Source organism: Chroicocephalus ridibundus, chromosome 1, assembly GCF_963924245.1.
Source record: "Chroicocephalus ridibundus chromosome 1, bChrRid1.1, whole genome shotgun sequence".
Lineage (NCBI taxonomy): Eukaryota > Metazoa > Chordata > Aves > Charadriiformes > Laridae > Chroicocephalus > Chroicocephalus ridibundus.
In genome coordinates this window covers 7772804-7797985 of record NC_086284.1, presented here as the reverse complement: position 1 = coordinate 7797985, position 25182 = coordinate 7772804, and the positions used below count along the sequence as shown (strand labels likewise).

At 41.5% G+C, this 25182-nt stretch overlaps 1 protein-coding gene across 2 annotated transcripts in view; it reads left to right on the top strand.

Annotated features, from left to right (window-relative positions):
- The window catches only part of UVRAG (UV radiation resistance associated), a 111037-nt gene that overhangs the window by 71844 nt on the left and 14011 nt on the right, over positions 1-25182 (top strand). For both annotated transcript variants that reach the window (XM_063327196.1, XM_063327187.1), the window contains 2 exons: positions 1414-1492; positions 20200-20291. In XM_063327196.1, the coding sequence (XP_063183266.1) occupies positions 1414-1492; positions 20200-20291 (171 nt within the window). The remainder of the gene's footprint in view (positions 1-1413; positions 1493-20199; positions 20292-25182) is intronic.

Sequence of the window (25182 nt, the reverse complement as noted above, 5' to 3'; positions counted from 1 at the left end):
GTGAGCTAGATATATACTGTTCTTGGTGATTTTTATATTCCTCAACTTAAAGTGACCTAGTGAGTTTGAAAGTGGCATAAAACTTGAAGCTGACGTCTTAGTATTTGATCTGCTGTGATCATGACCTCTTAACCTTTAGCTTTAATGGCGCTATATAATTCTCTTTAAAAGTTGCAAATGTACTCTACCGTAGGGCTGATTGATGATAAAATACACTTTGCGTAATCGCCCCTCTAGAACGTGTGTTGTTTCTAGTAGATATGGATCTCCTATATTTGTTATCTTATATTTGAGAGAGACTTTGGTTTCTGATGTAATGTGGGGTTTTGGGCAGATAATTCGCTCAGCGTCTTGATTAGGGGCTACAGAACACGCGGGTCTTGAAAAACGCAAAAGCTCGTTTCGTGGTGTAGTTCCCAGAAACGTAAATTTTAGGTTGTCCGAAGATTATGGTGTTGACCGTGGTGACCTGGTGGTAAGGAAGAGTCAAAAGACAATCTTAAGAAATGCAGAGTACAGATATTAAAATTGTTTATGGGAACTGCTTCACTTAAGCAAAGATTCCTAAAACATGCACATAAAATTATATTAAAATTATATTCATTCATGCAGACTGTCAAACAATTTCAATTGTTTAGGAATTAAAATTTTGGTTCTCTGATCCCATGCAGCAGTTAGGAGAAAAATAAGCTGTGCTACTTTCTTATAAGCTATTTTGCTACATCTAGGTTATTTACAAATGTGAAAAATGCTTTATTAAATAGGAGAAATAAACATTAGGAATATAATATTTGCAAGGACTGTAGTGACCTGTGATGCTGTAACTGACTTGAGCCTTTGGGGGGGGTGTGTGTGTGTGTGAAGCTTGTTGAAAGGAAAGGAATTGCTTGTAGTCTCTAAGTTGTCTTCTGTGTGTGAAGAGATTTGTGCTCTTTTAATCACAAAATGCCAATCAAAAGAGAACATCTTTCTTCAAAGATTATTTCCGTTTGGCAATGAGCTAACGAAATGCGAACAGCTGAATGCAAAGCGATACGGTGGGATCTGGTATTATGCTTCTTAAAATGTGCTTCGCTTAGTGAGGGGAATGTTGCAGCACTGGGAGACTCATAAAACATTTAAAAACTTTCAAAAAAAAAAAAAAAAACAAACCCTAAAATACTTTTAGAAAATGTAATTCATTAGGTGAAATTGTCATCATTTTTTTTTTTTTAAAAGGCTGGTTGACTGGAATTGCTGAGGGTTCCTGAGTACATCCTGTAGAGGGGGTTCCAGGGAGAAGTCAACAAGGGAGGCTTTTTAAATCTTTACCTTCTCAGAAAAGGCGTCTGTGGCTTTTTAAAGTTTACTTAAGCATGTGAATAAGTTCACCTTAAATGCTTTTTCTGTTTTGTTTTTTTTCTTTCCCATCAGATTTCCTTTATATCCCAAAGGAGGGGAGAAACTGCAGTTTGAATATGGAGTGTATCTTCTCAACAAAAATATAGCACAGGTTGGTACACTGAGATATTTTTTTTTTATGAATATCTACAATCTACTTAGTGTCGGCGTGGCAGGAGTGCACATCTACTGTCTTGCGACGCTGTTCTCTCTGGCGAACATCTGTGAGCTATTGGAGGTATTCTTCAAATCATTGTCTGCACTTACCTTACTGCTTTGTGCTCTTGTGGTGCTTGGAGAAGGGCTTGCCAGGTAGTAATGAATCTTTTCTTTTTCAAATAAATACTGTGAGTCTGTACACCCTGATTTGAAAATTGTAAATATTTTCTGGGTTTTTTTATTCTATCATACTTGTTGATCCATTCACGTCATTCTCGTTGCTGCTTTAATTTTGGTGTATTATTACTTTACCTTCTATCATACTCCTATACTTATGATAAGGAAACACAACAAACTGGAAAACCTTAAGTCTTGCTAATGTATGACTTTATATTTTAAAAAAAAAGTGCTCTAATCCTTACTAAATCTAATCTTTGCTCTTAATGTGTTTTTAAAAATCATCCTTTACTTTGGCAAATGCATGAGAGTTTACAAACTTGTATTTGAGATGATACTAATACCTGCTGTGGACATATTTGGTATGGAATTTAGAAAATGTTTGAAAAGCTGATCTGAAAGGGAGCTGGGGAGACCATTTAGACTGTTGCCTAATCCTAGGGCAGGGTCATCTGCTCTTACGCCATCCCTGGTAGATATTTGTTTAACCTTCCCTGAAGGAAAGGGATCTGTGATCTCAGTAGTCTCTTCCAGTTGTTGGCTGTCCTGGCCATAAAAGTCTTTTCTGATATCTCATCCAAATCTGTCTTGCTTCTATTTAACCACATAATCACTTACTATAATAATCTATTCATTTAATTTGCTTCCTATTTACAAAATGTATGTATGGAAAGAGAACTTTTTTCTAAAATGCTGTCTCATGGTTAATGTCTCAACTTCTGAGCGTTCGTGTTGTCTCCTCTTCTCCATCTCAATCCACATCCTTCTTGAAGAGCAGTGCCCAAGGCTGGATGCACCATGCAGCTCTTCCCTTCAAAACAGTCTGTAGGATGGGAGAAGTGCGTCACAGGTCTTGTCATTTTTGTTCAGTTCATCATAGTCTGATAGGTTTGTACTCTTTAACAGCTTAACACGATGAATTTTGTGATTCACTACAACCTGCAGCCTCAGGTCTCTTCTGCACAGCAACAAAATAGTCCATGCTGAATTTGTGCAGATCACTCACTTGATTCATGTTTTACATGCTGTACTTCACGTGCCCCTTTTTCTTCCTAATGGTGTCTCTGATTTGCTGAAATAACTCTAGCAGATGGGGAAAGGTGGGTTGAGAACTCAGTCTCAGCATTGTGCTATCTGCATGGGAGCTTAATCTCTAGCCAGGTCACCTAATTAAAATATTGAATAGAACTGGGCTAAAGCCTAGACCCAGGTGGAGCCCCGCTTCACTAGCACTTCCATTTACAGCAGTGAACTGTTGTTTAACTACGCCCAAAGAGTACTTACTAGCTCTGTATTCATTCATACTTCATCAATATCCCATTTCCCTGTATTTCCAAGCATATTACACCATAAAGTGCCAAGAGATTTATTTAAATTCCAACAGAAATATGACATTTCAGTCTCTAACCTGTTTGTATGGCTCGAAATTAGATTTGCCTGACAGTTTTATTCTTGAAAAAACTGATCTTTTTTATGCTTAGTTTTCTAGTTGTTTGGTTTGTTTTTCCAGTTCTCTCTTCCACCACTTTTTTTCCCCATTCCCTACCCCAAATTGAAGTAAAGCTTCTGGGTCTTTTTGTGTTGTTTGTTTTTTAAGCTTGGATTGCATTTACCGTTTTCCAGACTTCTGGTCTCTTGCCCATGCTTAGTGTATTTTGGAAGATAACCTCCAATGGCTCTGAAATTACTTAAAGGCTAAAATACCTTAAGATGAAGTTAATCAAGTCCTGCTAATCTTGGAAATTCACTTAACCAAGCTGTTAATATAACTTAGACTGTGACTCTTTGTTGCTGGTATTAATAATGGCAGCCAGCTGTTCACACTTGACTTTCATAGGGAAGACTAGTAAAAGAAAGGGATTAAATACTCTTTCCTTCAAATGCTTTGATAGCTTTCTCTCTCCATTACTATCAAATCAGTGCTTTCCTTAATCTCTATTTATGTAAATACATTAGTTCATTCTGTAACTTGTGAGTCGTGATGCTGCTTGCTTTGCTTTTCAGCCTTTCATGGTTTTGCTCCTATTCTGGAGTTTGCTGTTCAGTTGTGTGATGCAAGGGCTCTGGGCTTCTTTCTGCATTGAGGATATGAACTCTTCATTGAGCCCAAGCTGGTCATCTTTCCAGTTCTTGTAGTCTGGGTTAGTTGTAGTTTTTTTTTTTTTTTATAGGAACTGCCACCACTTCACTTGTTTTCCTGTTTTTCTCTTTGACTTGTCGTCTCTTGAGTTGTTCGCACTGTTGGACCTACTGAAATCTCTCATTCTCATTTTGTTCTGTCCTATTTCTGAAGGACAATGAACAGTTGAACACATGGTCACTTACCCATGTTGCCTTCCAAGTTCTTGCAGTTGGTTTCTGAAATCACTGGCATGCTTTTAAACTCATAAAAATAAATGAAGACTTTAAGTACGTATTTGTTTAAAAAAAGTTTCCAAATTTACATGGGGTCACTGGTGCTGGTACAAACTAGAGCAGTCTATGGCCAAACTTTGAAGTGGTTTGTGCAACACCAGTGGTTCACATGTTAATGCTTGAGATTGTATAGATTGTTGAATATAAAAACATAATAAAAGTAAATCGTAATTTCTGGGGGGCTTCTACTTACTTAATCAGGAAAGTGTTACTGAGGTCCATATAAACTGTTGTAGTCACCTTTGTTTTGATGTCCTTGGTCAAATATTGCAGCTTTTTATAGTTCTGCCAAGGGGAAATTCCATTGTGAAAGCAGAACAGGTAGATAATGTGCAGAAATACATCACAAAACTTCTGAACTTGGGGGCTGATTTCATCTAAAAAGCTGAGATTGTTTGTATCCTTTGTGTGTTCCTTTGGAGGCTGGAACTCTTGAATTTAAGTAGCTTTTAGAAGATCTTAAGGCTGCTTTGAGAGAAGCTTCCAGGTATGTTTAGTTCATGTGAATGTGTGAAAATAATTAAGTTTGGATGGAGATATCTCTGTCTTATCTCTAGACCATCACAACCTGTGAGAGCCCTTAAAAAGGCCCAAAGGTGTTGGCCTTAATTCAGAGAACCAGTCCTGCAAATTATTCTGTCGTTAATTAATGTGGATCAGGTACTTAATTCCCTCTGGCTGCTGTGGGCGGATTGGAGGTGCCTGGGAGGAACAGTGCTGACTCTACTGGAGCTTTAAGAGAAGAGCTTGTGTCTTCATCATCTTACTTGAATCATTGAATCTTGATCGCTGGGGGTGAGAAACAAAGAGCCCAGAAAAAACATGTATCAACTTAAAGAAATACTTGAAAGGATTTGTGTAAACTCCCCTAGTTTCACAAATTTATTTTTCCTTTCACAATCACGTGGAGTTCTGACAACAAGGAGGAACATGAGTGGGAAAGAAGTGAGACTGGGTTGATATTAAGTAGAATTACTGAAATAAAAACTCTTCTAGAGATAAAGTGGTACTGTTTTGTAAAACAGCAGGATAATAACAATGAAAACCACATCTTGCACTTGGGAGAATTCAGCTGGAATTAGAAGCAGCTCAGTTCTAGCTTGGTAGAGCATTTATTTGGAGAAACTTGCTTTGCTGTTACATTCCGAAGTCAAAACAATGTGTGTTAATTCTGCGAGTTCATAATAACTTCCATCTGTACGTGAGCACAAATTGTTTCAATCCCCATATTTTCTATTTGTAAAATTGAATCCCTCACGAAGTTCACAGAGTAGCTTTTTATGTTGGGTAATATTAGGTAAGACCATAAATTTCCAGTCTCTGACTCTTAACAAACATACAAATGTGTTATTTTTTTTCAAAGGGAAATTAGTGACTTATGCCTAATAACATCAACACCAAAAAAAAAAAAATCATTGTTATTCCAGAGCATTGTCAAAGGTGAAGCACAATACAGCTCCTAAAAATGGGAGGGAATGGCTCAGCTCTCAAAAGCATTGAGCACTGGGAGAGCATTCAGTTGGTAACTGTCTCCACAAACTCTGCAACTGCCAAGTTCATAGAATCATAGAATGTTTTGGGTTGGAAGGGACCTCTAAAGGCCATCTAGTCCAACCCCCCTGCAGTGAGCAGGGACATCTTCAACTAGGTCAGGTTGCTCAGAGCCTCATCAAGCCTGGCCTTGAATGTCTCCAGGGATGGGGCCTCCCCCACCTCTCTGGGCAACCTGGGCCAGTGTCTCACCACCCTCAGTGTAAAGAACTTCTTCCTAAAGTTATGGATGTTATGGAGTTACGGATGTGTGTGGAGTATCTGAGGAAGATGAGGCTTTAGAAGGAGAAAGGAACGAACTTTAGCATTGGGTTTCACAGTAGAGAAGTTGAGATAACACGGTAAAAACCTCCTGTTGCAGTGGATGAATATTAGGAACTCACTGAAGCGTTGTGGTTTTTTTTGTTTTGTGGGAGATAAGCAAACACCCAGCCTGGGCAAGCTGGCATCTCTTGGAGAGTCACTACTTCCTTCTGCCTTTAGTGAACGTGGCCTCAGAAACGGTGGTGTTCTGTCCTTGTCTAAATCACTGGCTCTTGAAAGGAGCCTTCCAAAACTGGATATCAAATTAATTTCGACTGTTCTAAACTCTTTAATTCCCTAGGGCCACGCCAAGGAGGGATTGTGTCTTGTCTTATCCCATTTCATCGCTGTTGTTTGTCAGGGAGGCTCTGTGGTTGGTGGTGGTCGGAGCATACCTTCCCTGGCATCGCTTCCAGGTTTTGTGAAATCTTTTTGATTTGTTACACTACATGAGTTAAGTGGGTTTTTTTTCTGTTCAGGCTGAATGTGTTGCACATGAGCGCCTCACAAGGCAAGGCTTCTCTTCTGATCCAGCCTTGATTTGTTTTGTCAGACAACTATTGAGTGATGTTAGACTGATAATCCTGCTCGCGTTGGCATGGTTTGCGCAGCCCCGGCCAAAGAATAGTTCTGCTTTCATCTGACAGTCATTAGCAACAGACGAACTTTGCTATTTGACACGAAAAAAAAAATCACTCAAACAATCTTTTGTCAGCTCCCCCAAGGATGTTTGTTTTCACATCAATACAGTACAGACCCAAGCGAGTGACTTGTGTCTAGACCTTCTTTCATGTATCCAGAGTCACTCTGTCCACATGGTGGCAGACAACATTTACATCCTTGTCTCTTGATCTTGTGGAAACGGTGCTTTTTGGTTCAGTTGCTTGTCAATGCACGAGGTAAGTAACATTCACAGAAGCACAGCAGAAAAGCAAAATACTTCTTGATGTATTTTAGTTGCAGGCAAACTGATATCTTTTCTAATAGCCACATGGAATAAAAGTTGAATGCTTATGTGCTAGAGCCACATGTAAGAAACTGAACTGAAATTCCACTCTTAAACACGAAATGAGGCAAGATGTCCAGTTCTTGGCTCTATTAGACTATCTAGCATGTGAGAAAATCAACTTTATAATAGAAACTATTAAACTTTTCCATGGGAAGTTGAACGGCAGAAATGTTAGGACTAGAAATTTGTTTTGGCAATAAACACTAGGCGCAGAAGTGCCTTTAAGAGTTCTGTGGGTATCGGTGTGGATGCGGTGGTTATGACCCTTCGAGCGCAGGATACTGTGACTTGCACACTACATCTTTTTACGAGGCCCCTAAACTAAGATCATAAAATGTACAGTTCAGAAAGAATGCACTGTCTGAATTTGTGGCCAATTTAACTGCATAGGGAAAAGTGTTCTTGAAAGAGCACAGGTTGAAGCCAGAGCTGAGTCCTCATCTTGTAAAGTGCCAAGCATTCATTTTAATGTTAAGAGGAAGGGACTGCACCTGAAAAACCACAAAGTACCTTCTCCAGCTGCGTAGAGCCAAAAGCTTTTAGGAGAAGTTTCATTCCTGAAAGTCTCCGAGGGTAGCAATGGGCTGATCCCTAGCCAGATCATTTAGAATTGGGGAATTTACATATGGTTTTTTTGCAAACTTGTTGGAAGGCTTTCTTTTTTTCCTTTCCTATCGCTCATGCCAAGATAAAATAGGTTGAAATGAGACTGGATTAGCTGTAACAACAGCCGCCCTCTTCATTCGGATCAAAGCCTGCCTATCCTTGCCCATAGGCAGTCAGTACGGAGCAGCAAAAGCCAACGTTAACTTGCGGAGAAGATCTTGGCTCTCCAACCTGCGCCCATCACCGCACCTGCAGCGTGAGCCCGGCTAGTGCTTCTTGGTCTGGTTGTAGGGAGAATGGAGCAGACAAGGTGGGGTGAACATGGTTGGGTGGAAAAGAAGTCACACCACCAGCTATGCCTAGAGCCACTTCTTGGAAATAATTTTGGGGACCAGCCCATGTAAGGATGCTCTGTGTGTTAGATCGCTTGTTTGCTATGTAGCTGTCATCGTCTCTGGGTGTTAACTCTTCAGGCCACTAGTTTTTTTAAAAAAATGAGTATGTGTTTATAATAGAACCAAAATTTAGTAATCAAAAGGAAAATGGATTCCTGATATAGTTAAGCTGACATAAACACAGGTGATTTGCCAAGTTAAACTGCTTCGTTAGTATATATAAAGCGCTGCATTTTGAAATTGGAAGAGATAGGAAAGTGGGCTCTGTTATCAAGCTGTGGCACACTGTGTTAGTGTAGGAAAAAGATGTAGTGGGTAATTTTTCCTAATGAGTAGGGTGTGTGCTCTGAGGCAAAGCTTGACTTTCAGATATAAAGTGTTAACACCTGTGGAATTCGTGGACCTCATTTGTGAGCCTGTCCCTTCCTTCTGGAGCCTTCTCACTTTTTGCCATGTTGCCATCTCTTGATAGGGAAAAAAAACATGCTAAAATGATTATCGTTTCCTGAAACCCCACTTGCGGTAATACATAAAAATTGCTCTGATGTGTCATTAGCAAGGAAGCGACAAGCTGTGACTGTTTTTTTGCTGAGCTTCTGTTATTTTCACTTCTCCATCCACGCATGTTCTTTTTTCTGCTGTTGTGTAGTTTAATATGTCTGTTTTGTGCGCCACGAGGCAGGGTTTGTCTCCTACTTCTATGCATAGGATTTGGCACGTGAGGGCACAATTCCTGTTTTGAAAGTTTTGGGTGAGAGAGCTGTTTAGTCATCCATAAATGCCTTTCAGGCCTATTATATACTGTGGTTGAAGCTTAGAGGGAGTTGTTCTCTAACAAAAGGAATAGAAATGTCTGATATCTATTGGATCATTTACTTTTTGATCAGTCCAGAATGCCTGGAAATCCAGAGCTTGAAAGTATTTTGTTTTTCAAGATACTTGAAATACTAAGGGGGATATTGTGTCTGCCTTTGCTGGCCTTGTGCGTAATTTACGTGAATACTTCTCAAGTTAATATTGTGTAAACAGGAAAAAAAAAAAAGCTCTGGTTCAATTTAGCAAATATAAGTTGCTAGTTGTTTTCAGGAAGGGTGTGGCTGAATAGAGCTTGCTTTAACGCTCCCTGACCTTGTCTTTTAAGTTTGAAATATACTCCATCGTATGAGAAATGATTTCCAATATTGGGCTGTTTTAGGTGCTATTTGGTGTTCGCTGAACGATGGTGTTATCCTGATAGGAAGCAAGCCTTACACAGATTAAACTATTGATTCTATTCTCCTTGAGTGAGAGATCTTCACGTTTGATTTACAATCTAGTCTTTTTAGAAGTCACTCTCCTTTGCCCACTACAAGTATCAGAGAGGACGCCTGGGAAGCAGTTCAGCTTAGGTGAAACATGGGGCTGGGAGCTGAGAATCCCCAAATTCTTTCTACATTTCGTCTCTGTGGCATGGGCGGAATCACTTGCTCTTTGAGTAACGCTTTCTTGAAGGAAGAGCCTTTTCTTTTTTTCACTTGAAGGAGCAGGTTTCACAAACATGGATGAATGATTTAGGAAAAACCGCTAAAAGCTCAATTTTAGCCATTTTAAAACAAAGGCTTTCCCATCATAGCATAAAAGAACAAATAGCTGGAAGACTTTGTGTTTGCGATACCAAATGGAGTGTATTATTTGTGTGCACTGAAACAATCCTTACAGGTTTCCTTTCCTCAACGTCTTAAGGTACAAGGTAAAGGTAGACTGATGCCAAATGAGAAAATTACCCGGTTTTGGAGATTTATTAAACTATGAAAGTAATTAATAACTGTAGGAATGAGGACCATATAGAAATTTCTAAAAACTTGGAAACTTTATTATATTGCTCTGACCTGTAATTGAGCAATCATAGAATGGTTTGGGTGGGAAGGGACCTTTAAAGGCCATCTAGTCCAACCACCTGGCCATGAGCCGGGACACTTTCAACTAGATCAGGTTGCTCAGAGCCCCATCCAACCTGGCCTGGAATGTTTCCAGGGATGGGGCATCTCCCACCTCTCTGGGCAACTTGTTCCAGTGTCTCACCACCCTCAGCGCAAAAAAAAATCTTTATATCTAGTGTGAAAGCAGAGAGAGGCCACAGTCTTCGGTGCAGATGTTCACAGAATCACAGACTGGCAGGGGTTGGAAGGGACCTCTGGATATCATCCAGTCCAACCCCCTGCCAGAGCAGGGTCACCCAGAGCAGGTGGCACAGGAACGCGTCCAGGTGGGTTTGGAATGTCTCCAGAGACGGAGACTCCACCACCTCTCTGGGCAGCCTGTGCCAGGGCTCTGCCACCCTCACAGGAAAGAAGTTTTTTCTCGTGTTGAGACAGAATTTCTGGTGTTCCAGCTTGTGTCCGTTGCCCCTTGTCCTGTCCCTGGGCACCACTGAGAAGAGTCTGGCCCCATCCTCTTGCCCCCCGCCCTTTAGCTCTTGCTGAGCATTGATGAGATCCCCTCTCGGTCTGCTCTTCTCCAGGCTGAACAGCCCCAGGGCTCTCAGCCTTTCCTCAGCACAGAGATGCTCCAGCCCCTCCGCATCTCCGGAGCCTCCGCTGGACTCTCTCCGGTAGTTCGCTGTCCTTCTTGAACTGGGAAGCCCAGAACTCGACCCAGGACTCCAGATGTGGCCTCACCAGAGCAGAGCAGAGGGGGAGGCAGATGTTCATCTGCCACTTGAGCTGACAATGTAGCCCTGGTGCACCCCCGCAGTCTTTCCAGCCTGGCTGATGAGTTCGGGCTCTGGGCTATATTCACCCTGATTTCCAGTCAGGACAAGGTGGGTGAGTTCTCTGTACCTGCCTGTGCGCTCCTGAGACTATTACCCTTTTGGTGTTCTTAGGTAAAAAAAGCAGGTTTCAGATGTTTTCATGCAGTGCAAAATCACGCTTGGGGAGCTAAATGCGTAAAGAAAACATCACGTTTAAGATGTAGGTACAAAATGTTGTCTTTCTCCTGGCTTTTGCACATCTGACCTTTTGTTCTGTGCCTGATGTAATGATTTTTAATACAAAAGCTCAGGATGAATGAGGTCATAGGAAGTAAGTGTGCCCATGTCTTATAATCCAATAAACATCGCTTTGTGATACCGAGGTGTTTTAAGAAGGTCTGACCTGAACCTGGAAAGGTTATGCTGGATAGCTTCATCTCATCAAGCTCTAATGCAGCAAGACTAGAGCCGACCAGTAAACGTGGTTTGAGTTACTTGAGTGCTTCACTGGGGAAAGGGGGAAGCTTTTCTCAGGCCAGTAACTCCTCTATCTTCTAAATTGCTTTTTTTTTTTTAATGTTCTTTCTGTAAAATGGTCATGGTATATGAGAGGCACCTTTATGGGCAAGGGGGCCCAGAGATGTTGTTTTTATAACAAGCCCATTAACCACCAAATTTTATAGGAATAACTTATATAAGTGGCTGTTTCCCCCAGCCTGTCTTTGACGATGGTTTCCCATATCCTTACTGGGATACCAGGCTCGAACCATAAAGGCGAATGTTTGAGACCCCTCTGGGGGGGTGTTGTGTTTACTCTCAGGAAGGGCTTCACGAATACGAGCGGGAGAGTCGGGGAAGAAACATGGCTTTTGGCTCATCTCAGTGTTTAGTTCTACAGTGTGTTGTGCATGTCCTCAAACACGTACTCCTATTTCCTTATTTTCTTGTGGTCTATCTCCAATAAACACTATTGCTGTGAAACCAAAATCGAGTATTAAATATGGCCTGTTATCACATTTCAGTTTTAAAAATTAGAAGAAAACTACTTCATAAATGTTTGGCAGACTATTACAAGTTGCTGAGCGTTAGCGTCCGGGCTGCTGCTGTGTTTGAATAATGATCAGACTTTGTATTTTGGTGAATGTGAGGGGAAGAAGCAGCTTAATATAATTCTAACGCAAATGAAAAAAGGCAGAAGGGAATTAGATCTGTTATCAGATGAGGATATAGTTTCCTTGGTCACTGCTGACTCACTCCTGTGCTTAGATTTCATGCATGAATTTCCCCTGCCTGTCAGATGGAAGGGAATTATAGTTCTCCAGTCTGGGAGGAGTGGAAAGGAGCTGGCTGCTTGTGGGGAAGCAAGAACCAGTGGGTGAGAGAAAAGTTACCATATGAATTTGATGCCCTCTGTAAGAACTGAATCAGTTAGAGCTTCCTGCTAACCTAGTGTGTGCAGACACTGAGCCGTAATGTAGAGAGCATAGAATCATGGAATGGTTTGGGTTGGAAGGGACCTTAAAGACCATCCAGTTCCAACCCCCTGCCCTGGGCAGGGACACCTCCCCCCAGACCAGGTTGCTCCAAGCCCCGTCCAACCTGGCCTTGAACCCCTCCAGGGATGGGGCAGCCACAGCTTCTCTGGGCAACCTGGGCCAGGGGCTCACCACCCTCACAGCCAAGAATTTCTTCCCGATATCTAATCTAAATCTCCCCTCTGTCAGTGTAAAACCCTTCCCCCTCGTGCCATGGCTCCCCTCCCTCATCCAGAGTCCCTCCCCAGCTTTCCTGGAGCCCCTTGAGGGACTGGAAGGGGCTCCAAGGTCTCTGCAGAGCCTTCTCTTCTCCAGGCTGAACCCCCCCCGCTCTCTCAGCCCGTCCTCCCAGCAGAGGGGCTCCAGCCCTCCCATCATCTCCGGGGCCTCCTCTGGCCCCGCTCCAACAGCTCCGTGTCTCTCCTGTGCTGAGGCCCCAGAGCTGGAGGCAGCACTGCAGGGGGGTCTCCCCCAAGCGGAGCAGAGGGGCAGAATCCCCCCCCTCGCCCTGCTGCCCACGCTGCTGGGGATACAGCCGAGGCTGCGGGGGGGGTTTCTGGGCTGCCAGCACACGTTGCCTGCTCATGTTGAGCCTCTCACCCACCAACACCCCCAAGTCCATCTCCTCAGGGCTGCTCTGCATCCATTCTCTGCCCAAACTGTATTTGTGCCTGGGATTGCCCCAACCCACCTGCAGGACCTTGCACTTGGCCTGGTTGAACTTCATGGGGTTCGCATGGGCCCATCTCTCCAGCCTGTCCAGGTTCCTCTGGATGGCATCCCTTCCCTCCAGCATGTCGACCACCCCACACAGCTTGGTGTCATCGTCAAACTTGCTGAGGGTGCACTTGATCCCAATGTCCACGTCTCAGACAAAGGCATTAAACAAAGATCAGCATTTCTGCGCTGTAGCGTTGACTGTCTTGGACTTTGCAGCATCTGACTGTTAAGTTATTGCTGTTACAGATCAAAGTAAAAGAAGAGGAAAGTATCTTATTGATAGCAGCCTCAGCATTGTAAAAGATGGTGAAATCAAGCTAGTTTAGACTAAATATGATTTAAAAATAACAGTGTGATTGTAAGCAGCCTTTGAAGGGACAGCATAGAACAGAGATCTCTCCTGTTACTGCGTTGATTGCTGTTTGTATGCCGTATTTGTTATTGCGAAATCAAAATTGTGATGGGACTCCTTTAAGATGGCATTAATGAAGACTTTTTTAAGCACGCTGGGTCAGCTTAAAGAACTTTAAAGCGTGTGCCCTGTGGATTAATGAAGGACATGGGTCTTCAAGGCTGCTGATGTCACTTGTTTTTCTTGTTAGTTTAGTGCTCTTAGAAGAATTGCAAAGTAAACAGTTGCTTTTCAGGGTGGACATCTGAACAGCATGGAAATCCACTTGGGAGAGGGAGGCAGGCACTGGCAGATCAAGATACAAGTCAGCATTTCCATAAAAATAGCTGCGTATTTGAGCACTTCCCCTTGTTTGGATGAGGGATGTCACTACTGTGGCTGTCCTCTGTTTGCGCCTTCTGAAAACAAGATTTGAGGACTTAAAGACTTGTTATAATCACAGGGGTTGCTATATTGCTTTTTTTTTTCCCCTCTCCTGCTTCCCCAAGAATCTTTTTTAAAAAAAAAAAAAGCTTCGGCTAGATTTCCTTCCAAATTGTGATAGATGTATGCTGACAGTCTTGTAAATACGAACAATAAAAATGAATTTTAAATGTTTCGCTTTGAGATATGCGATCTCAAGAGCTAATTGATACCACGGTGTGTTTCGCTAATGTTGCGGCTTTAAGGGTTTTTCCGTAAACCCCCATAGCTGTTCAGAGCTAGAACAGCTAGCTACATTTAATAAAACAAAGGCAAGCAACATGTTAAGAGTGCAAATAATCTAAAATTTTTTAATTTCCCCCAAAAGGTATAAACACACACAACCGTTTATATAGCAGCAGGCATTATTTCACTGATCCCCCAAGGTTGTTTATATAGCAACAGGCATTATAACAACACTTTCTGTTTTCATTATTGCAGTGCTTAGTCATCTGAATCCCAGCCAGTGCTCCTTCATCCTCTGAAAAGTCATCCAGGATCTTGTAAAACAATTAACTATATCATTTTATTAAAACTTGCATTTTTATATTTCTGTCCCAGCGTTGGACAGCCTCTGAAAACCCTCAGTGAATGCTTGGCTTCTACCCAACCCTGTGCACTTGATTGAAAGAACGCTTTTGCTTCTATTTTTATTTGTGGGTTTTCACATTTGTGGAGCAGATGTCCTTTCAAATGCTTGATGCTATCAAGAACAACTCCTCATTTAATTGCAAATAATTCAAAATTGCTCTTGACTTGCCTTAACGTGAGCCTGAATAGTGTAGTAGTGGGTTGGGTCCACCTCTTGTATAGAAACAGACGGTGCTACAACATCAAGGACCTGCAGTAGAGACTAAGGGAAGTGTAAAATTGCTGGAGGTTTCAGTATTGAGTCGAGTATTATGCATAACGTGTACTGAAGTGACTGGTATTTTGAATTTTATTAACATAGTCTGCGCTGTGAGACTGTTTCCACGTGGCTTAGAACAATATGGTTACGGCTGGGGAAACAATATGGTAAATGATGAACAGATGAGTTCAGAATTGGAGTCATTCTGTGCTCCCAAAAAAGGATATTCCAGTCGAGGTACTCCGTGGTTTCTGGCTGGAAGTAAATGTATATGCTTGTATACCATTAGTCATTAAATACTGTTACAGGGATTAGTGTAGGAAATGGGCTATTCTTCTTTGCACGCAAATGCAGGATATCGTTATTTGTCTTAAGAAGCAGCCCCTTAGTGTCAAAAGCCCTAATTTTGATCTTCGGTGCAACCTGATGTTACCCAGAAATGGAAAGATAGCTAAATGGTTTCTTTGTAAGCCAACTTTAATACTCCTAGTACTTCTTATCTTATGGACTTTATAGGAGAATAACCGGACCTTTGCAGGTTTGTATTTTAATTCATTAACAAATGAGGTAGCTACACTTGTCGTGATTTGTTTTAGCGTGGAAGGTGGTAAGCTTTTATGTTGTCTGATGTGACTTTCATTAACCATAACAGTCTAGTTGACAAAATAAATTACTTGGAAGATGCTTGGGTGGCAAGAGTAGTTTCGAGGTGCTCAGGGTGGAGCTGATTCACTGCTCAGGACCGACAACTTCCAGTAGAAGGTGAAGCCGTTGCACAGAAGGAAATGCAGGTAGAAACTGGAGCAACTGAATATTTTTTTTTTTTTTTTCCCTCTTCTTAAAGAGTCTAAACCAATTATGCCCAGCTTGTTACGAGTTAACTTTAATTTGTTTGTCGTGCCTCATGTACAGCTGATGCTGTGTTTGTGTTAGCTGGAACAATTTTCTTAGTCTTTGATGGAAATTAAGTATTTAAACATTTTATTAAAAACCTAATGTGCATTTTAAGAATAAATCTTACCTTTTGCTCTAAGAACAATTGCTTTAAATGCAGCTTACTTCTATGACATTGGAATAAATAGCAAATATAATAAAAATACCGACCAGTATGATGGGGTGGTCTTCCATAGAGGTAGAGTTGGCTTTAATATCAATTCAGTCTCCTCTTTCTTCAGATTCTTCTGTACAGGTACTTCTTGAAATTGTCTTAGGACAAACAAAAAACTCAGATTTTACAAAGGCAATCTGGGCAGTGACCTACTGAAGGTCATAAATTTTTGTCCATCCTCTTTTCAAAGTCTTTTTGTAATGTAGAAATATTTTTAGAAGTTTGAAACTTTATCACACTGGCTTTGTAAGTCAGGTTTAGGGGATACAAGTTTTCTGAGAAACTAATCAAATTGGATGAATGTTTTCTAAAACCTTGTAGAAATGTGAACGTGGTTTGGGTTTTTTTTTCTGGTTGCTGTTTATTAGCAACTTCTTTACATCTTAATTAAATAACTTAAGTCTTAGTTAGTTAAATAATTTGCAATGGTATCAGTTAACACAGAAGCCAAAGCAACAAAGTTCAATAAAATGTTGAACCTTTCACTTTTTGAGATGAGTAAAAGGAATAAATCTGTGTAATTGAAAGAAATTACAAAGTGAAACTATTTTTTTTTTTCTCCCTTAAATATCCCTTAAGTTATTCTGCCTTGAACTGTTCAGAAAATACGATGCACCTCATCTGCTACGTCTTGCTTCTGTGGAGTAGGTGTCGCTGGTAACTGGTGTGAGAGCAGGCTGGGACCCCTGGCTGAAGTGTCTTTAGCTCGTTTGTTTTCCAGTTCGTGTTTACTACGTGTTTTTGTTCAATCAAGCAACGTTTCACACAGCACTTGGGAAAACAAAGCTGTATAGAGGAGCTAAACATTAGTAAGGAAATGGCAATTAATATTTTATTAGTTGAACATCATTAATGATGTACTCACAGCCCCGTGGAGAATACGCAGTCATGAATGTGAACCAAATCTTGGACATTTGTTCACTTGAATTAAAACAGGCACGTTTTCTTCAGATGGCCGGGTCCCTGATATCCTGAAGGAATAATTGGACCTTTAAATAAAATGCTGCTTTTGCAAGTGATACTTGGTTCCTTTGGAAACTTTACGTGGGGCAGGTAGAGATGGATGATGTTTAATTTCAACAATTGAAATGTGAACTCAGTTTCTTCGGGGAATCGAGACAGCACATGGTCACCTCTTTCTGCTGTCATGTTCCTATCCCAACTTCATGTTTCACTGGTCTCCTTCATGCTTCTTTTCACCTTCCATCATGCAAAGCTCAATCTTTAAATTCCTTTTAACTCTCATGAGCAAAGCAGGTGTCCTCTCCCTACATTTTTCTCTTTTTAAAATTGATTTTGATGTTATGAATCCTACTGTAACAGGTCGCAGGTGAAGGTTGTTACTATCGTTCAGTGTCTTACTAGTTATTGGATGAGGGGGAGTAACCATCCCTGTATGTGTGGTGTTGGCTGTTAAAAGATATTAAACTTAAGGAAAAGGGTATGAGAAATGCTTCATGGTTTGGGGGGAAAAAAAACAGTCCTTACTAATGATGGCAGAGGGTAAGAGTAGGAGGAAGAAGAGTTCTGCCTCCGTCTTTCTTCTGCCTCCGTCTTTCTTCTGCCTCCGTCTTTCTTCTGCCTCCGTCTTTCTTCTGCCTCCGTCTTTCTTCTGCCTCCGTCTTTCTTCTGCCTCCGTCTTTCTTCTGCCTCCGTCTTTCTTCTGCCTCCGTCTTTCTTCTGCCTCCGTCTTTCTTCTGCCTCCGTCTTTCTTCTGCCTCCGTCTTTCTTCTGCCTCCGTCTTTCTTCTGCCTCCGTCTTTCTTCTGCCTCCGTCTTTCTTCTGCCTCCGTCTTTCTTCTGCCTCCGTCTTTCTTCTGCCTCCGTCTTTCTTCTGCCTCCGTCTTTCTTCTGCCTCCGTCTTTCTTCTGCCTCCGTCTTTCTTCTGCCTCCGTCTTTCTTCTGCCTCCGTCTTTCTTCTGCCTCCGTCTTTCTTCTGCCTCCGTCTTTCTTCTGCCTCCGTCTTTCTTCTGCCTCCGTCTTTCTTCTGCCTCCGTCTTTCTTCTGCCTCCGTCTTTCTTCTGCCTCCGTCTTTCTTCTGCCTCCGTCTTTCTTCTGCCTCCGTCTTTCTTCTGCCTCCGTCTTTCTTCTGCCTCCGTCTTTCTTCTGCCTCCGTCTTTCTTCTGCCTCCATGCTCCTGTTTGCGGTGTGCTATATGTGTGGTGGGTTCTGTCATTCAGCGGAAGCAGAGATTTCTTTTTCGGGGTCTGTGAGATTACTGCAGAGCACTGTGAAGCAGGACGTAACCTTGTTGCATTAATGGGGAGGTAATTTTGGAACCAGACTAAAACGTGAGAAGTGACTGATGGCTCTGATGCTCCGACTCTTTTTTTTTTTTATTATTATTATTTTCATTATTATTTTCTGACACTAGAAAGCAGATGAGTTTTTCAACACCTTCTGGAATTATTTGTAGGTTTGTTTCGTGAATACGTCATCGTCAGCTTGTATTGATACAGACACATAAGGCAATATTGCTTTCATTTTAAGCTATTACAAAGCCAAAATAGAATGCAGTTTATAAAGTTAAATTTATTTTTTTTCCTAGCAGCTTCACAAAACTTACATCCTAACTTTACTTACGCTGCGTCTCTACTATTTGCAAGATGGAAATGGGTTTTAGCAGAAACAGTATTTTTCTCATGTTTTGGTAGAAGAGTCTTGCCTGCGTTCCTCTGGTGTTGGCTGTTGGAAGTGGAGAGATCCCTTAATCCAATTCTTTTCATGCTCTGAAACCTTAGAATTTAAGGATGACTATAAAAAGGGGTATTCTATGAACATTTGATTTTAGTAGGAGGAACAAATGTAATGGGTTTGATTTTTTTTTTTCCTTTTTTTTTTTTTTTTTATTTCTTTTGCCCCAGGCTAGTTCTTTGGTTAACCAAATCCACCGTAATCCCATCAGGAGAATGTGGTGATCGTTTAGTAATTTATACTGTATGGTTGTCTTAATCCAGGTTCTATCATTGTAGCAGAAAATATGAATCCAAGCCCACCATATGACTTGAGTGTGTCCATATGGAAATAATAAACGGGGTAATAAATGGCCTCCTGTTGTACAATGCAGTACTGAGGATGATTTTCTTCCAAAGCTATTTTTCTTTCTAAAAGTCAGACAAGCATAGAAATCAGTCCCAATTTCAAGAGTCTTTTTCAGTGGAAAAACCGATTGGGCCATTGTTTGGGAGAAGTCAAACATCTTTCTAGCTTAGAGGATGCTTTCCTACACCTTACTTTCCTGAATTATGGAAACAGGCGTGTTAATTCTAATTCTAAAAAAAAAAAAAATATCAAATTTCACTTTGTGTGGGAGTATCCCATGTTTCACCAAGTAGCGCTATCAGTATCGAATTTGTGTAGTTATTGTATGTGTATATTGGAGGGCAGCTGTGACTTCTAGAGCACGTTAGCATCTGCTGAGAACTGCACATTAAGTTGATGCTGCTTCATTCTGATAGTCTTAAAGGTACTGGAATTTAGGGATATTTTTTTTCCTCAATTTTAACCGCACGAGGGATGAATTTCCCTGCAAAGTTTCCATGAAGTTTTGAGATTCACACTTGAAAGAAATGAAGACTTTTTCCCTTCCACGTGCCCTTCTCTTTGGAGGCATTTTTTGTTTGGGGACTTATTTACGAAGTAGTTTATAATTACCAGCAGTGAGAGTTATATCGTGTGTGCTTGATTTGATCATCTGAGGGTAAAAACAAGTTACGGTTTGCATGGAGTCACTGTATCAAATCTTTTCATTTATGTTTGTGCCCACAAAGGAGTTAATACTTGGGTTAAAGTCAGTCAATGTTTGACGCCTTTCTCTTAGCGACATGGCATTTTATTTAAATGCTGGGTTTAATTATGAGAATAATCGCAGCAGTTTAAATCTTGATGGAAACTGTATAAGGAACACAAATTTAGATGGGTTGTGTGGCAGTACGTATTTTCCCGAGTTGATGTTGCTGAAATAATTCCACTGCTGATTCCAGCGTGCATTGATACCCTCGGGGTGACAGATGACATGCGCAAATAAATGTTTTGAATCGGTGAATATAGAACATTGTGTTGGAATTCGGTCCTTTCACTTAATGGCTGTATTCTTATTAAGCTGTGAGGCTGCTCTCCTGTTACAGATAGGAAATGGAAAAAGTGTAATGAGGTTTAACAGTCAGATTGACTGATTATTTTGTCCCTGTTCTTGGGTGGGTTTTGCTAATAGGAGGTTATGAGTATTAAATGGAACATTTCCTTAAGGAGAAGAGATCTCTTGGAATTGCTTGATTATCCTACACTTTTTTTGAAACCCTAGTAAATTAACTGACCATAATGTTATATTCATCGGAATCTGGGATTTGGAAAGCGGTGCTAATTTCTTTTTTTTCTGGTTTTGTAGCTTAGGTATCAGCATGGGCTGAGTACTCCAGACCTAAGGCAAACTCTTCCTAACCTGAAAAACTTCATGGAGCTTGGGCTAATGGTTAGATGGTAAGTATTTTTTTAAATTTTTTTTGTAATTAAAAAGAAAAAGGTGGATGCTACATAAAATTTCGATGTAAGGATTTTTCACGAACAAGCAGGTCCTCTTCACAAGAGTTCAGCATGCTTGGGGAAGACTTGTGACTTCCCCAAAATACAGGCCATTCAAGATGTCCACAATATTCTATTTTCTTCTGCTTTTGTAATATCATCCATGTGATGGGCCCACAACACTTCTTGCAGGAGTCGGGGGGACAGAGGAAGACTGTTTGAAAAGCCATGTTCTTTGCTACAGGGAGATGAATTCATCATTCTTTCAGGACTACGTCTAAGGGTTGGTAGTAGATGCACCTTCTGTAATATGGTATTCCCTGGAGGTGTTCAAGGCCAGGTTGGACGGGGCTTTGAGCAACCTGGGCTGGTGGGAGGTGTCCCTGCCCATGGCAGGGCGTTGGAACTGGATGATCTTTAAGGTCCCTTCCAACTCTAACCATCCCATGATTCTGTGATAGTCCAGGAGGGTAGAAAGGCATAACAACCTTAGCAGAACAGCTCTCAGACTGGCTGGTACCCGCCTTCCCAGTTGCTTTAAATGTGTAATTCCAGTGAGCTGCATGGGGGGGGTGAATTATAATAAGCACAGTTTGTGTTGGGCATTTTTACTGCTAATGAAAGCAGCTGCTGCATGTGGAGTATTGTTGCTAAATGGGAAGCTACATTAATGAGTATCTGAAGGTTATAGTAACCTTCCAGGGAAATCTTGGGCACTTCTGCTCTGGTTCACTCTGGAGGATCCAGACTCTCTCTCTACTGTCTGGGTAGAAAATCAAAGCAGACTGGCTTTGATTTTCTAAGACTAAAGTTAGTGTAGACTTCTCTTGCAGCAGCTCTTTGAGCGTGAGGCTTGACCAATTCTCCTTAAACCCACTGAGATAAACTTTAGTAAATGTGGAAGGCACAATTCACTAGCAAGTGTATTTGTGCAGGTGTTACATGCTTTGTATTCTCATTTTTTTTAATTTATGGTCTTTGAATTGTGTGCACTCATGCAGCCTCTTACCTTGAGCAATTATTTTGTCCTGCATTTGCATCTTTGTTCTTTGGGTGCCTGAATCCCACCCAAACGTAGCAGTGTGCCATTTTAGGATCCCTAAGTTAATTATTCGCTGCTCCAAAGGTCTTGTGTGGTCCGTGGGTCATACTTGGCCCCATGCAGGTGCCCTGGATCCTCCAAGGTATTGAAAATCTCATCCAGCATGAGGTAACCCCACCAGGTTTTGCTGCCAGATGCTCTGGTGATGGATATGGATATAGATTCCCTCGCCGCTTCAGTTGATCTGAGAAATAATTTCTTCTGGCATGTTAATTAAGATGAAAGAGTGCTTCCAGTCTTCCTAACGGAAACCAGTTATTCCTAATAAGATAATGAACTACAAAGCACTAATAGCCAAACCTAAATATTTTTGGACTAGTATATGGCTTTTAGGAGAGACTTATAAACCAGGCTTGAATTAGTCTTTAAACCTGATGAGAAATGACACTAAACATTGTGTCACTGGCCCTTCTTTAACAGAGGAGTTAAAGCTTTTTAGTGCTATTCATACTATATCTGAATTCCTTACATTTTCAACCAACAGAAGTAGCGAGGCCTTTATTAGCTAATGCAGACTGGTCCCTTGCCATGACCTGCCCGACAGGTGTAGAGGCAGCGTAGCATAATGTGGATATTTGTAGTGATGGGAATACTTGTCTGAAATTAATGCAGAAAAAGTGGTACGTGATAAATAGTTTTGGGTTGAAAAACAGGGACAAAACTGCTGATAAACAGCCTTCTCTTAAGTACTTGTTTCTGCAACTTTTAAAGGATTTTACTATTCCAATAGCGTTCTTACTGCTGTGTTTTAGTAGGGTCCTAAAATGTTGCTAAGCTCTAAAAGTCTCTTTTTTATTTTTTTCCTGCAATATGCCGAACATGGGAAGAGCACCACATCACTTCTAAAGACAGTGTGTGATCACGCATCCTTTTATCCAAAAACAAAAGCAAGCTTGCTATTACTGCTCCATTTGAAAATTATAAGAGCAGGGTTCAAACGGGGGTAGTGCCCTGGAGTAGCACAGCTCAATATATCAGACCCTTGGGACAAAAATTCTGCTTCAGTGGGTACGGGTGATGGAAATCCTATGGGACGTCGTCACGACACGGCTCCTGCCAGCCCTTATTTCTGTGTCACTCTTTGCCTTTGTTACCTTTCATTCCTTGCACAGAAATGCTGATCCAGGTGAACTCCAAGCTACTGTCCAAATCACTTATTTCTGGGAGGAGAGTCTTGGCAAAGGAAAACAAATACAGGAGTGGAAAAAGTAGCATCTTTGAGCAATACCGTAAAAAGTGTTGCCTGATGGAGATTCAACAAAACCGTGGAAATAAACGGGCCCTGAGAAAAGGAAGTTCAGTCCCTTGTGCGGTTTTATTCTGTCAGTAATTTCAAGCACAGCTGAAAAGATTCTCCCTGCTTTTCTTATCCCCCAGCAAGATATATAAAGAAAAGCTTTCTTCATCAGGAAAATATTACCAGGTGTTTTTGCATGGTATCCATCTCTATGATGTAAAAATCCTCAGATTTTTACCTAAACCATGACTTCTGTAGCACTTGTGTGTACTCATCAGTAGAGCGGGAGGGGTGGGGATCATGGATGTCTCCTTCGGTCTTGAGTAAGCAGGGATGGGATGACTCTGTTAAATGGGAATCGTTTTCAAAGCGTGAGTATCTTTCTTCCCGTCTGGTGTGCGCTGGCTTTGAAGAACTGATCATGGAAGCTTTAGTTATGCCTTAAGATGTTTTGCCATCGTACAACCAGGGCGTTTGTTTTTTTTTTCCCCGTAGGTGATACACAGCCATTAGCAAGACAAAACACACTTTTTGGCTGGATAATATTTCAAAACATGTAGGAATATTAAGCGTAGTTCTCCGGGAGTATCACATTCCCTCCTTCCCTCCCCTGTGACTGTCTATGCCTCATTTCCTTCTCACCTCCAAAACTTGTATGAATAGTTGTTCATTTTTAACATTTTTTTTTTTTTTTTTTAAGGCTAATGATTCTAAACAATGCTTCTTAGTACTTCCTTATAATATAAATGGAAATGGGGCTTTGCAGGGAGTCTAGCTCAAGGGGAAAACTGGCTAGACTCTCATAACCGGGCATTGCAGTTGAGCACATACGTAGGAGTGTACAAATGCCCACTGGCTTGTGGATAATATCTGATTACTTATATTTTAACAAGCATAAAAGCCACCAGCTGTTAAAATGAAGATTTGAAGGAATTGTTTGTTTTTAGGATGCTGTAGGTGAGTCGTCTGATACCCTCTGCCGCAAAGCGTAGTCAGTAAAGTGTTTCCACGTCATCCTTCGTTTGCAGGATGAGAGCAGGAACATGTGAGGCAGTGAGGGGGTTTTCTTATCTACAGATTCACCCGCAGCGCCTGGTTTGGGTTCAGCGTTGCTGGTCTTCGGTTTCCTTTCTCAGCCCTGTAGCTGATTATTGCTGAATTTAAGTTCTGTCAAATCATCATCACGCTGGGAAAAAAGCAATACATACACTGTACTTAGTTTCTCTTTAAACAGGACTGGTTTTAACTCCGAGCCCATGCAGCGTCCTCATGTTAGCGTTTGACTAGAGACCTTTGTATTTCTGTGCTGTCTGGAATAGAATTGAATCCGTTAGATATTCAGGGTAACTGAAATACATAGCTGTTTCAGGCTTAACCTCTTTATCTGATAAGCATCAGTTTAGATTTGAGTACAAAATACTTTCTTTACTCCTTCAGACTAAAAACAAGCAAACAACAGCCTGGAGAAGAGAAGGTTTCAGGGAGACCTTAGAGCCCCTTCCAGTATCTGAAGGGGGCCTACAAGAAAGCTGGAGAAAGGGACTTTTTACAAGGGCACATAGTGATAGGACAAGGGGTAATGGGTTCAAACTGCAAAAGGGGGAAGATTTAGATGAGATCTCAGGCAGAAATTCTTGGCTGTGAGGGTGGTGAGCCCCTGGCCCAGGTTGCCCAGAGAAGCTGTGGCTGCCCCATCCCTGGAGGGGTTCAAGGCCAGGTTGGACGGGGCTTGGAGCAACCTGGTCTGGTGGGAGGTGTCCCTGCCCAGGGCAGGAAGTTGGAACTGGATGGTCTTTAAGGTCCCTTCCAACCTGAACCATTCTATGAAAATGACCTCACAGCTTTCGTAGAAGAGCCCATCTAGTTCACACTTCTATCAGAGCAAATTTGTCTTTAAAGTCTCAGCTTCAGACTTTCATGAACTCTGTTGCTCTGTCTGAAGCTCTGGGGCAGCCCTTGGCCATCTTGAAGGTCTGCGGAGTCCGATGCCTTTGCATCAAGGTTTAACTGCGTTGTTGCTGGATCCCTGTGCCTGGCGAGATTCATCTTGTTTGGGTTTCTCAGGCATAACACTTCAATGATTAATACGTGTTTTCACATCCCAACACGCGTGATTTATGGCAGCAAGCCTGCGGGTCTACAAGCTCTGCTTCCCTCTTCATATCTCTCCTGGCACCTATACTCTGCTGTGTTTGCTTTTCTTCCCCCTTACCCCTACTGCAAAATATTATTTGTTCTGTACGTAGATGAAATCAAGACAGATCAGTTGGTTCCCGCACACACTGTTATGGAGGCTATGGAACTGCAGAAACATATTTTTCTGATCTCAGATCTGGATGTTGACTCTTCAGGTGAAAGATGATGAGCCAGAGTTGTTGTGGATTTAGACTGTCTCAGTTGCGGTCCCCCATATCTTTTCTGTTTCCTTTTGGGAATAATTCTCTAGCTTTCAATTTTTTTTAGTCCTGGAGTCTCACTGGCTTCCAGAAAAGCAGTTTATTTTTAAGATT